The sequence below is a fragment of the Mirounga angustirostris genome, unplaced genomic scaffold (genome assembly GCF_029215605.1).
Source record: "Mirounga angustirostris isolate CCGP_5_RB_7025 unplaced genomic scaffold, mMirAng1.0.hap1 SCAF_5, whole genome shotgun sequence".
In the NCBI taxonomy this organism is placed as follows: domain Eukaryota; kingdom Metazoa; phylum Chordata; class Mammalia; order Carnivora; family Phocidae; genus Mirounga; species Mirounga angustirostris.
Genome location: NW_026991713.1, coordinates 10,509,348 through 10,522,832, shown reverse-complemented (window position 1 = coordinate 10,522,832; position 13,485 = coordinate 10,509,348). Strand labels below are relative to the sequence as shown.

At 55.6% G+C, this 13,485-nt stretch overlaps 1 protein-coding gene across 3 annotated transcripts; it reads left to right on the top strand.

Annotated features, from left to right (window-relative positions):
- The first annotated feature begins 315 nt into the window (after positions 1–315).
- On the top strand, positions 316–7,198 carry NOL12 (nucleolar protein 12). Of its 3 annotated transcripts, XM_045872561.3 has the most exons (6): positions 316–473; positions 1,835–1,940; positions 2,285–2,333; positions 2,855–2,997; positions 4,262–4,359; positions 4,792–5,216. In XM_045872561.3, the coding sequence occupies exons 1-6, from the start codon at positions 394–396 to the stop codon at positions 4,955–4,957; spliced, it is 642 nt and encodes a 213-aa protein (XP_045728517.1). In that variant the 5' UTR covers positions 316–393; the 3' UTR covers positions 4,958–5,216. The 3 variants fall into 3 exon arrangements, with proteins under 3 accessions (XP_045728517.1, XP_064446692.1, XP_064446693.1); XM_064590622.1 differs by lacking the exon at positions 4,262–4,359 and having other exon boundaries at positions 4,792–6,891; XM_064590623.1 differs by lacking the exons at positions 316–473; positions 4,262–4,359 and adding an exon at positions 741–912 and having other exon boundaries at positions 4,792–7,198.
- The last annotated feature ends 6,287 nt before the right edge of the window (positions 7,199–13,485 follow it).

Sequence of the window (13,485 nt, the reverse complement as noted above, 5' to 3'; positions counted from 1 at the left end):
CAGAAATGTGTTCTTGGAGACCACTGACGAGTTGACATCAGAATCAAAAGTAGGATCAGCAATATTTGGCCATTCACTAATAACTCCGTACTGAGCGGCTACCGCGTGCCCAGACACCGTGCTAAACCCTGGGACCTCTCTTTCACCGTTGCTAGTCTAGGACAGGGATTGGGGTTAGGAATCACCGGGGGGGGGGGGGGGGGGCAAGTACCTGAGTGTTAACCCTCAGAAGGCAGGGCTGGGGAGGCGGGCTCCGCGGCCCCTTTAAAAGGCGGGGCCTGGGCAACGGAACTGAGGTGTCTTAAGTGCGAGGCGCGCCCGAGAGGCTAAAAGACGATACACCCGGAAGTGTCTTAGGCGTGCGGGAGGCGCGCCGCCAGAGGCCTCACCGCTATGGGCCGCAACAAGAAGAAGCGAGATGGCGACCACCGGCGGCCGCGGCTTGTTCTCAGTTTCGACGAAGAGAAGCGGCGGTGAGTGCCAAGGCTGGAGCTGATGTCCTTCAGGCCGCCGGCCGAGGCCACAGCTAGGGCCGCGGCCGGGCGGCTGACGCTCACGCAGAGGTCCCTTCCGGCCCCGCCCTCTCGGCGTGGCCCGAGGCTCCCTTTCGACATTCCCCCCCCCCGCGGAATGGAAGCGGCCGCGGTCGGCCCCCACGCCTGGGGAATGGAATCGCCCTCCCCGCCCTCCGGTCGCTAGGTCTGCGCCCCAGCTGGCCCGGGTCCTGCTGTGCGCGCGGCCAGAGGGCGGGGGCGGGGCCCGGAGCTCAGGCTTCGACCTCCCGGGCCCAGCCCATCGGCCCCGCAGCCCCGCAGGCCGTGCGCTCAGTGTTGTTGATGAATGAGGAGTGAATGAGATGAGCGTGGCTTAAGTTCATTTATGCCCTCATCAGACGTGTCGTGAGCTCCTTCGGTGTGTGGGTGCCAGATCTCGGGACCCCTGAACTGGACCCCTAAGCCTCAGCGTCCGGTCCATCAGATGTCCCCTGCTCAGAGCGCCACTTTGCCATATGGCAGTGGGTCAGCGAAAAGCCTAGTGTTGGGCCCCCGGAACGTTTGGGAATGGTGCAGCCAGCACTAGAGAGATGAGAAGGAGCCCGGATCAGATAGGGGAGGCGAATGCAGGGTGGCATCGACGGGCCTTACTGATGGGTCTGGGGGCGGCTGTCCTGGGGATATGGGTGCCAGTCCAGTGGAAAGTTTGTGGATATCTGGGTGAGGGTGGCCTTGAAAGCCCTGCTAGAAGTGGCTTAATTCACTGGGTCATGGAATCTGGCGACATAGAAAGGGCCCCCTGCCTGTCCTAGGGTGCATAGGCCCACCTACCTGGCCCTGTTGAGGCTGAGAGCCCTGGAGGGGGGATGGGTGGAAAGAAGCAGCATCTCCCTCTTCTGACCTTACACTCTCTATGACCTTTGGCAAGTAGTCTAGCCTCTCTGTTCCTCAGTGTTCCCATCTGTAAAACGGATTGGTACCTACCACACAGGTTGTTGTGAGGAATACGTGAGGTGACACATGTACATTTTTTTTAAGGTTTTTTGTTTGTTTTTTTAATTTGGGAGAGAGAGCGAGCACACACAAGCAGCGGAGGCGGGGGTGGAGGAAGAGCAGAGGGAGAAACATTGCCCGCTGAGCGGGGAGCCCTATGCGGGACTCAATCCCAGGACTCTGGGGATCATGACCTGAGCCAAAGGCAGGTGGTTAACTGACTGAGCCACCCAGGTGCCCATGTGTAGATTTTTGTAATAGTACAGTATTAGTGGTTTTTCTCTTCCTGGAGTGAGCCTTTCTTTCCTTGTGTCTCCTCCCGACTCTCCCTTGCCTCTTTCCTTTAGGGAATACCTGACTGGCTTCCATAAGAGGAAGGTAGAGCGGAAAAAGGCAGCCATTGAGGAGATCAAGCATCGGCTCAAGGAGGAGCAGAAGAAGCTCCGGGAGGAGGTGCAAAGGGGGAGGATGGGTGAGGGAAGGGGGGTAGGGAGAAGGAGAGAGAGAGAGTGTGTGTGTGTGTGTATATAAAATCTGATTCCTGAGGGATTTACATCCTTGGATGGCCTTAATACGAACATCTGCAGGAATAAGGGAAGGTGTGGGCAGGCCTGGGGAGCAGTTTGTACAGAGAGAATCATGGTGGGCCCTCGTCTGGGGAAGGCTTAGGATGGAATCTCCTGGTGTTTCACTAGGAGTCATTCATGGTCTCACTCACCCTGGAGATGAACAATGCTCCCGCCTGGGGTTGGCTGGAGAGGCCACACTCACTGTGTTCCCTTCCCTTTTGGTTTCAGCGCCATCAGGAATACTTGAAGATGCTGGCAGAGAGAGAGGAGGCTCTGGGTAAGTCCCATCTTTACCCTGACCTGGAGAATAGCCAACAGGCCTAGGTTATTTATCCCTGGGTGGGTGGAAGGGGAGAGGTGTGGGGGCTGCACAGCTAACTTCCCTAGCTCCAGGGGTCTTGGGGGTGATGTCAGGGCCAGGGGCAGTCTTCAGCAACCTCTGAATGTGAGTGGATCAGACACAGGAAGGACCAACCTCTTGGTGAAGCGATCCTGAGCAGAAAGCCCAGTTCCTGAGGCCTGGAGGACTTGGAGGGGGGGAGTGGGCAGCAGCAGCTGCTGGGATCACACGAGGTTTGTCCTAGATGAGAACCAGATGCTCTGAGGTCTCCCCGGAGCATCAAGGGAGGAGTTGAATCGCTTACATTTGCCTGCAGGCCGGGCTCTGGAGCCGCTGACTTCCTGGACACTCTCCCGTAGCGTAGAGGGAACCGTTGCAGTCTAGGGCTGGGCAGGGGGTGAGAGTCTGGCTACTTGTGCTCTGAGGCTGACAGCCGGTTCTGTGCCCGCCTTGCGCAGAGGAGGCAGATGAACTGGACAGGCTGGTGACAGCCAAGACAGAGTCGGTGCAGTATGATCACCCCAACCACACAGTCACCGTGACCACCATCAGCAACCTGGACTTCTCGGGGGCCCGGCTGCTGGGACTGTCTCCGCCTGAGGTGGGTGTAACTTCCAGCCCTAGAGAAGACGGGCCCCAGGTGCAGGCTGGCTTGTTGGGGGTGCCGAGTGCTGTTCCCTTTATGGGGATTGCAGTGCGAGGGGCTCTTTCCCTCCTGGGCACTTGCCCAGGCCTGGACAAAATCCCTGACCCTGGGGCTTGCAGAAGCCAGTTCCATGACTCAGCGGCTGTGGAAACGTGGGCAAGTGTCTTCGCCAGTAAGTTGTGGGGGTCACTGCTGATGGCACTGTCTCATGGGATTGCTGTGAGTGTAAAAGCGATTCATCCAAAAGAAACACAAAAGATAGCGGGGTATGGTGATCACTGCAGTGCGTGGGAACAGCAAAAACGCAGCCCGGCCGTGCGCACTAACACTGAGTTTGCAAGCTGTGAGTGGGGAGGTACTCACAGATTGCAACTGACATTTAAAAAAAAGGGGGGGATCCCCCTAAATTTTAAAAGCACTCCATGGGCCCTGACTCGGGAGCCATGGAACCTTCCGGAAAGGGCAGAGGAGAGCACTGCTTTTGTGTGAAGCAGCAGCATGTTGTGTTGTTTTGCTTCAGTTGGTGTGATGCAGTGTTCCTCCTCAGTGGGGGGGACTACCTGCTGGGGAATATGAGCGAGGGAGAGGCTTTGGAAGTGACAGGGAAACGTTATGCAGGCAGAACTGCCTAATAAGCTCTCAAAAAAAACAAAAACAAACAAAACCCCAAAATTAAAAAATTTTCAAAAGTAAAGAAAAAGAGGAAAGAAATAGAACAGAATGTCATTGAAAGTATCACAAAGCCTCCCAGTGAAGTACCATCTCAACGAAATGTTTGTTTCCATCTGAGTTGCGTCCATCTGGGTGGGGTGGGCATTTCAGTACCTGTGTGTCCTGAGTCACAAGGCAAAGCACGTTTCCTGTCACTGGTGAAGGCGTCCTTGAGCCCCGAGCCAGCGCTTTGTGGCGTCCTTACCGAGCTCACGCTCCTCTTCTGTCTCCTGCTCGTTCTTCTGTAAGTCCTCCCGGCCTCAGCTTGCCGTGGACATGCAGACGCTCACAGCTGGAAGAAAAGGGGGACAAGGCTGTGAGACTCAGCTCTTCCCTGTGATCCCCGCTTCAGGGGGGTACATGGCTTGTCCACCCGTGGCCTTCTCCGAGCCCTGAGCCAGGCCTTGAGGCTGTAGGCCATGCCCCGCCCTGACCGAGCCGTGACTGCTGGTGTCAGGCCTCGCGATCTACCGCTCCGTGTGACGGTCCTTGTCCTGTGCTTCTTCAGCAAGGGGCTGGGCACGGGTCCGAGGAAGAGGCGTCCTCCGTGGAGAAGCCGACCAGAGCCTTACCCAGGAAGTCCAGAGACCCCCTCCTGTCCCAGCGGTGAGCCCTGGTCTGTCCTCCCCTAGGATACTGCTCCCTCGTGGCTGACAGTGGTGACGGGGCCTGTGGAGCCGCCCCTCGCCAGCCTGTGGCGGGTGGCATGGGGCAGGTGTGGGGGCTGGGGCAGCCACTCTGCTCTGCCTGTCGAGTATCCCTCCTCCCGTTCCCCACCCCCACTCCCCGACAGTGGCCAGGCCTGGGCGTCCTTAGTGCCCGGGGTAAGGGCCTTTCTATGAGCGGAGGAACTGGCAGGCCCTCTGGGGTCAGAGCAGGCTGCCTTTGGCATGGATTTGGTACTCCCAGCATTCAAGGCCTGTACCGACTTTCTCTGTGAGCCAGGCAGCCGGTCACCCCTGAACCCAGCTTTGCACCCAGGCCCTGCTCCCCAGAGTAAATGCGGCCCCAGCCTCACCAGCCTTCCACCTCCTACAGGATCTCCGCTCTCACGGCATCACTGCACGCGCACAGTCGCAAAAAGACCAAGAGGAAACGTCCCCGACGGGCCCAAGACTCCACCAAGAAGCCCCCGAGTGCCACTCGTACGAGCAAGACCCAGCGCCGCCGGCTGACGGGCAAAGCCCGGCACAGCGGAGAGTGAGCCCTGAGAACCAGGCCATGCCCAGCCTGGGCTCTAAGGGCCTGTGCTGTCTCCACTTGGCTGGCCCAGTAACCCAGCCCCGAGGTGGGGACTCTGCGGCCCACGGCGGGGAGGCCAGCAGCTCTGGCCCAGAGCTTGGACCCTGGCAGGGGCAGGCCGCTGAGAGGTGGCTCCCCCCAGGAGGAGCCTTCAGAGCCGAACCTGGGGCATCTTCCCAAATGTCTCCCCCGCTGAGCCTTCATCAGATTTCTGAAACTGAGTGCACTTGTGGTCTTTTTGTCCCTGACCCTGATGCCGCTTGCCAAGGGCAGGCTTCTGAGGTGGTGGAAACCATCAGGCGGGTGGGTCCGTCTTCCCCGTCCAGCAGTTTTCCCTGTGGGGATGAGACAGGTAGTGTTAGGTCTGGGCCCCCTAACCCGGGTTGCAGACCAGCATAACATTGGAAGAATCCAGAGTCATCCAGCTGCTCTGAAAAGCAGGCTGCTGGGCCAGGGGGGTGAGTGGTGCTGGACTCCGCCCTTTACTGGCTGAGACTTTGGGTCTGTCCCTTCTTGGTCTCCACTGAAGTGGTGGAAGTGGATGAGTTTCAGAGCAATCCCCACCCAGCTCAGGCCCAGTGAGAGATGGACAGGGTGACGGGAGAGTGCAGTGCCAGGAGCAGCTGCAAGTGCCACCGGGCCCCGGGGTGTGGGAGGCGCTGGCAGGAGGGGGAGCTGACCCCCCAAGCAGGGCTTCCTTCTGCTCAGCCCATGGAGGGCTGCCATTGGGCAGGCTCAGGAACAGGGGCTCTGTTAGGCCGTGTTTGGGGGTGACTGGCACGCTCCCATGTCACTCTCCGGACCCGCCATCTGGTGCCTCTCTGAGGGCCACACCTGGACTGGGAACGCGAAGCTTGGGGCTTATGGGTGGGAAGCGCTGTGACCCGGTTCTTCAGCTCCTTCACCTGCTCTTCCTGCTGCCTCCCTGTTCTGGGGGTGGGGTGACTCGCTCTGCTGGGCTGCCTCCATCCCGGGCAGAGGGTGGGGCCTGCTAGCAAGTTCTGCAGGTGGTTCTAGTGCTCAGCCCAGGGCCGTGAGTGTGAGCCTTGCCCTCACGGGCCCCCCGGGAGCAGAACACATCGTGCGTTAGCGTACACGGCAGGGCCTGGGTTTGAATCCTAACTCTGCTACTTGGCCTCCGTGTGAGCGCTTTGCTGTGCTGACCTCATGGGTAAGATGTCAAGACACCCACCTCCTCGGGCTGCCCTGAGGCTGACGTGAGCCGCAGGTGCACCTGCAGGCTGGGCTCCCGGCTGCTGCTGTCCCCTGTGACCGCTGACCCACGTCTCTTCTCCTGTCCCCGGTGCCGTGGGGGGTCATTTACCATTTAGACCTACATGTGATCTTTACAAGTATTCTCATCCTCTCTCTTCCATGTGCGCCATCAGTTCTTACAGCAAACCAAGGAGATTGAGTCAGCGATTTTGCCCATCTTGGGATCAGAAGTGATGGAATCAGAACCCTCTGGAGAACTTGCCTTTTCTCCCCAGAACCCCTCTCTCCATGCTCCACACCTGGATTCTTTCCTTGCCGCTCTCCATCTGGTGGGCCTCCTGGGTTTGGGGCTTAAAGGATTAGGTTAAGCTGCATATAATAGAAAACAAAATTTAAAAACAACTGGCTTGGGGCGCCTGGGTGGCTCAGTTGGTTAAGCGACTGCCTTCAGCTCAGGTCATGATCCTGGAGTCCCGGGATCGAGTCCTGCATCGGGCTCCCTGCTCAGCGGGGAGTCTGCTTCTCCCTCTCCTGCTCTCTGTCTCTCATTCTCTCTCTCTCAAATAAATAAATAAAATCTTAAAAATAAATAAATAAATAAATAAAAACAAACAACTGGCTTGTATAAGAGGCAGTTAACAGGGAGATAACTAGCCTGGAGCCGGGGTAGGGTAGGGCTGGGGGGCTGGGATGGCAGGCTTTTAGCTTTTTGCTTTGTGCCATTTTCTTTTTTTAAGATTTTATTTATTGGGGTGCCTGGGTGGCTCAGTCGTTAAGCGTCTGCCTTCGGCTCAGGTCATGGTCCCAGGGTCCTGGGATCGAGCCCCGCATCGAGCTCCCTGCTCAGCAGGAAGCCTGCTTCTCCCTCTCCCACTCCCCCTCTCCCACTCCCCCTGCTTGTGTTCCCTCTCTCGCTGTCTCTCTCTCTGTCAAATAAATAAATAAAAAGCTTAAAAAAAAAACGATTTTATTTATTTGACACAGAGAGCGAAAGAGCACAAGCAGGGGGAGCAACAGAGGGAGAGGAAGAAGCAGGCCCCCTGCTGAGCAGGGAGCCTGATGCGGGACTCGATCCCAGGACCCTGGGATCATGACCTGAGCCGAAGGCAGATGCTTAACCATCTGAGCCACCCAGGCGCCCTGTTTTGTGCCATTTTTCAACACATGGCTTCCACCTCATGGTCCAAGATGGCTGCTTGAGCTTCAGCCATCATACTCGCCTTTCAGCAGGCAGGAAGGAGGAAAAGTTGAAGAACATGTCCCTCCCTCCTTTTAAGAACATTTGACACTTGTCCTGTGCCATTGGTTGGGCAGAAGGCAAAGGCAAGGGACAGGAGGAAGAGCGAGCTCCTGGCTGTAGGGAAGTCTGGGTCCTGTGGTTCATTCTGGAGAATCATGCGCCCGAATAAGAATTGAGCATTGTGCGGGGCACCTGGGTGGCTCGGGCCATGATCCCCAGAGTCCTGGGATTGAGCCCCAGGGAGTCTGCTTCCTCCTCTCCCTCTGCCCTTCCCCACTGCTCGTGCTCGCTCTCTTAGTGGCGCTCTCTCTCTGTCTCTCTCAAATAAAAATCGTGGATACAAGCAGCAGAGCCTCCCACAGAGGGTGGATGTATAAGGAAAGGGCTGTCAGGAGAGGATCCAACTGTATGGGACCAAAGCCACAGCAGACGCTTGCTTTTCTGTTCCTGGGTTACTGCGGTGAACTTCCCCGATGCTGTGGGAGGAAGGACTCTCCCAGTAGGATGCGTTTTGGGGCAGCTGAGCCCTCCCTAGGGGGACAGGTAGGCAGGCCCGCTGGAGCTGCCCACCTGGGCTGGGAGCTGTAGAGGAGAAGGTTCCATGCCAGGGAAGCCGAGGCTTTCTTCCTCTCCAAAGTACCCTGGGCCTCAGAGGCTTGGAACCCCCAGAGCTGACATCTTCCAGATGTTGGAGGCGCCCTTTAGATGTTCACAGGCTGCTCACGCCTTTCTTGCTCTGTGAGCCACCTCCTCCAGCCTTCCCCCCTCCGCACATGGGCCTAAGGACACTTTGTGTTTCCTTCTTGTAACCACTGAACACACTGTAACCTAGTGACCTCTGTCCCCAAGGCAGACCATGAGCCTTCTGAGTGAGAAGTTATGTCAGTAATTGCTGTTTCTGCCCCTGGCACAGGGCCCGTCTCACCATAGGTCCTGAGCCAGTCCTGGCTGAATTACATGGGACCCAATCCCCCTCCCCACAGGTGCTCCCAATGGCCCTTGAAATAATTGTTCTAGAATTTTCTTGCCCTACTGCCGTGTTTGCCTGTCTGCAAATTTCTGAATCTGTTTCTTTTTTTTCTCCTTCCCGCCACCATATCCATCTCTCTTGGGCCTCCACTGAAACCTTCCCCATCACCCGATTTCTTTTGGTTATTTGGCAATCATGCTGGCTAGGTCCTCGCCCCCTAGCCAGCATGATTGCCAAATAACAACCAAAAGAAATCGGATGGGAAAGTAATTTTTTTTTTTTTTTTTTTTTTTTTTTTTTTTTTTTTTATTTATTTGCGAGAGAGAATGAGAGAGAGCATGAGAGGGAGGAGGGTCAGAGGGAGAAGCAGACTCCCTGCTGAGCAGGGAGCCTGATGTGGGCCTCGATCCTGGGACTCCAGGATCATGACCTGAGCCGAAGGCAGTCGCTTAACCAACTGAGCCACCCAGGCGCCCGGATGGGAAAGTAATTTATCGAGCACTTCTCATGTAACTCTCAGCAGCATGGCAAAGTGGGAATTAGCTCCATTTGACAGGGGAGAAAACCGAGTCACCACTTACATCATGTCAGAAGTTACCTGTCATGGCTAGTAAGACATGGTCCTTGCATCCCTCGGAGGGGGCAGACACATGGACGTCCCTCTGGAGGTCAGGGTTTTGACAAAGTGTTAGAGGGCAGACATCCTTACAGCCCAGAGGGCAGAGAGGAAGGCATCCAAGAAGGCTTCCGAGAGGAGGTGATCCTTGATGTGACTCTTGAAAGATGACTTGGGTTGGCCAGGCAGCTGAGGGAGGGGATGGGCAGGTAGAGGGCCCTGGTGAGCAAAGGTGGGGAGCGGCCAGAGGGGAAGCAGCTGCAGAGGCCCTTGGGCCCCAGACCCTGAAGGGCCTCAAACTTGAGCTGAGGACCTGGACCCTTATCCTGTGGGCAGTGGGAGCCCCTGAGGTGGGGCTGGGGAGTTGCCAGGGGCAAGTCAGTGATTGTTTTAGAGAGATCTCCCTAGGGGTAATGTGGAGGCTGCACCGGGAGTCCTGGAGCCTCCAAGACCCTGTTGTAGTTACTCCGGGGGAGGCAGGGAGGCCCTCCTCTCATGCAGGCACCCATTCACTCTCTTGCCAAGCATTTATTGAGCACCTATGAAGTCCCAGTCACTGGGGATACATTGGTGAACAAGAGAGGGTGGTCCCTGCCTTCCAGTGACTTATATTTCATGAGCTGTAGCTGTAGGGACTGAGTGGAGGAGAGATGATAATAGTAGCATTTATTGAGCACTTACTGTATACACCACTCATTGAGTTCTCATAGTAACCCCACAGTCTAGGCAATTCCATTAAGCCCATTTTGCAGTTGAGGTACATTGAGGTGGCCCCCTCAGGAAGCAAGTCACTCCCTAGATACAGACATTAATACTGCCTGACTGGCTGAACAAGCTGAGTCTTAACCTTCAAGGGGTGCACTCAAGGTGCATAATGTGAAAGAAACCCCAGGAGCCATGCGAGTCCTGCACAGGATCTCAGCTCAGCACAGTGAGCCCTTGCTTAAGGCTGGGGAAGCCAGGGAGGGCTTCCTGGAGGGGGTGCCATTTAAGCTATCACTAAGAGAATGAAAAAATCTATCTGTGCTTTACCATTTCAGAGACACTGCATAGGCTAGAAGGCCTGAACATTAGCTTCGTTTTATTCACAGAGTATTTAAAAACAGTTTGACCAGAGGTGCCTGGGTGGCTCAGTCGGTTGAGCATCTGCCTTTGGCTCATGTCATGATCTCAGGGTCCTGGGATCGAGTTCCGCATCAGGCTCCCTGCTCAGTAGAGAGTCTGCTTCACCCTCTCCCTCTGTCCCAGCCCCTGCTCATGCTCTCTCTTAGTCTCTCTCTCTCAAATAAATAAATAAAATCTTAAAAAAAAAAAAAAAAGAATTCTGTGGAGAGGAACAATTCTGAGTGTTTACCCAATTTTTTGAGGCAAAAACCAAATCAGGGTGCCTGGGTGGCTCAGTTGGTTAAGCGACTGCCTTCGGCTCAGGTCATGATCCTGGAGTCCCTGGATCGAGTCCCGCATGGGGCTCCCTGCTCAGCAGGGAGTCTGCTTCACCCTCTGACCCCATCCCCTCTCATGTGTTCTTTCTCTCTCATTCTCTCTCTCTCTCTCAAATAAATAAAATCTTAAAAAAAAAACAAAAACCAAATCAAAACCAAAACCTAAATAAGTTGACTTCGCCATATTTTAAGATGTTGTGATTTCATGCAGAAGTTCAGATTTCTGGCTTCTTCAGTAAAAGTAAGCCTGGCTGCACCCGATCACCACTTCCCAGGGTCGCATGGACTGGAATCAGCCCTGATGACCCTGTGAGAGACTCGGGCTTTCCTTCTTCTGCTCCGTGGGGCCACCACCTCCTGCCTCCCTGCCTTGCCTGCCCACGACATGGGGTCCTCCAACAGGCCTGTGGGCAGGGTGGGCTGGGAGGGCAGGAGGAAACAGGGCAGAGGGGTGGAGTGGGTCTGGAAGTGTCAGTGGTGGTTCAGCTACCCCAGACCTAAGGAGAGTGTATCCCAGCCACGGGGAAGAGCATGAGCAAAGATGGAGGTGAGCAGGCACAGACTGCAGGGAGCAGAAAGGGAGATGGTGTCCCCAGGATAAATGGTGACAAGGGTGGCAGGCGCTGCCCCGGCTGCCAATTGTGCCCTTAACCCTGAGCCATCGGAGCCATCCCGCACAAGACTCTGGGAGTGTGGTTTTTAGACCAGGCTCCATCATAAGTAACTGAGTGGCTTTGGACACCTTGCTTCAGCCTTGACTTTCACCTCTATACAACGCAGATGGCGACTGCTGCCCTTCTCATTGCAGGGAGGTGTGGGGAGAAACACGAGTGTGCACGCAGAGAGGCCAGCTTTGCCCACTCGGGAAAAGGAGGGACTGTCATTACTTAGATGACTGAAGGCCCCTCTTTGGGCCTCAACCGCTCTTAGAGCCACTGTCCCCCCTCCCAAGAGGGAGGCCTCTTCCAACAGTCCCCGGAGCTCCCTGGCCCCCTCCTCCTGCCTCCTTCCGATCCTCTCTCCTTCAGCACGCTGGCTGACGCCCACCTGCCTACCACCTTCTCCTGCCCTCCAGGGGCCCCGCCAGGCAGCTCCAGAGCTAGGGAGAGCACTCAGGACAACCCCCGTCCTGCCCCCGGACTCTTCTCCTCCTCTCTGCCTCTCCTCCTGCCTCACTCCTCTGTCCCCTCCGCCAGACTGTTTCTCCCCGGGGCCTGCAGCCTCGCTCCCTCTCCTCCAGGGCTTTGCTCGGATGTCACCATCTCAGTGAGGCCTTCCCTGCCCACCTTATTTCAAATGTAATGCCTTCCCCACACCAGCCACTTCCACCCCCCTTCCTGGCTTCATTGTTCTCCTTAACACCTCTCACCAGCCTACATACTCCGTATCTTGCTTATTTATCTTGCTTGGCATTGGGGCGCCTGGGTGGCTCAGTCAGTTGAGCGTCTGACTCTTGATCTTGGGTCAGGCCCTGATCTCAGGGTCATGGGATCGAGCCTTGAGAAGAGCCCCCCATCGTATTGGACTCCCTGCTCAGTGGGGAGTCTGCTGAGATGCTCTCTCTCCCTCAGCCCCTCCTCCTCCTCCCTCTCTCTAATAAATAAGTAAATAAATTTTTATCTTGTTTGGGGTCTGTTTGTCTCCGCTAGAATGTAAGCACCAAGGAATCAGGAGATTCAATCTTTTTTTTTTTGCTAAGTATCCTCAGCACACACAACTAAGTAGGGGCTCCGTAAGTATTTAATGAACTGAATTGTCAGGAACACCACCCTGAGTTAGCTACAGGTTTTACTGATGGTGGTGGGGGGGGGAGTTGAGAGGGTGGGGGGATGGGGCTAAAGGGCCCCAGTCATGTCCTGACCCTCAAACTCAAACCAAATGTCTAACCCACACCAGGCTCAGACAGGTCAAGTAACTTTTTCAAGATCACACAGCCAAGAGGTGCTAGAGCCAGATACCGAACCTCTGTCTCACTACTTCCTGTTCTGCTCACAGTAACTGGGATCAAGCTGAAAGCTCATTATTTTTGTTACTAAACTGTGTCTTCACCCATTCCCTCCTGGGCCAGGATGACCTGTTTAGGGGCTATCTCTTCCACTGGTCAACGGGCTTCTCAACTCAGAAGGAGACACAATTTATTCACATTACCATCTCCCCAGTGCCCAGCAGAGATCCATGTGAACATCTGCGTATAATTAGTGAATGAAGACGCTCTGTGGTGCTATAGTAGAGTCAGCCACACCAGGGTTTTAGTCTTGGCTCTGCCTCTTACTAGCTGTGAGACCCTGGCAGGTTAATTGTCCTTAGTTGCTGTGAAATGAGGATCTTGGTACTTAACCCTTTGGGTTACTGTATCCTAATGAATGTAAAGATTTTAGAATAGGAGCTGGTACATAGTGCAGAATAAATGTTAGCTTAAAAAGGGTGCAGATTAAAAAAAAGAGAGAGAGCTATGCATTTTGTGAGTGAGTTCTGCATCAGTGGAAGCGAGCAAATGGAGGCTGAAAACCCCTGGGCATTTCATTTGATCCCCACAGGTACTACTACTCTTCCCATTTTACAGATAAGAAAACTGAGGCATAGAGAGTTTAAGTCGCTAGCCCAACATCTGGAATAAGGCCAGTGCAGGGAAGTGCTGCGAGAATGCACCGGCGGGAAAGACATCAGAGGGAGCCAGGCCCGTCAGTGGCTGGCTGACCCAGGGCAGACCCAGCAGCAGCTCAGGCTAAACGTGCGGCCGGTCCCGCGCTCAGAGGCATCTGGGCGCCGCCCGCCTCCGCCCCGCCCCTTGCCCTCGGGTTGTCCAATCCCACAGCCTTTATGTAAATGAAGCGCCTAGAGCGAGCCTATGCAAGAGCGGCAGGGGCGTGGTCTTCGTCCACCTCCCGGGCAACGTTCTGATTCATTGTTAAAATAGAAGCTGTGACCCCGGCATCCCACCCCGGCACCCCCTGTGCGTGGAAACCCGAGCCGAGGTCAGTAGCACTGCGCAGCGGAAAGGGGGGAC

Bases quoted from the DNA above. Each gene is read 5' to 3' on its own strand.
- NOL12 (XM_064590622.1), top strand. From the start codon at position 394: ATGGGCCGCAACAAGAAGAAGCGAGATGGCGACCACCGGCGGCCGCGG. The intron at 474-1,834 runs GTGAGTGCCAAG...TCTTTCCTTTAG, and splicing joins TTCGACGAAGAGAAGCGGCG to GGAATACCTGACTGGCTTCC. The intron at 2,998-4,791 runs GTGGGTGTAACT...CACCTCCTACAG, and splicing joins TGGGACTGTCTCCGCCTGAG to GATCTCCGCTCTCACGGCAT.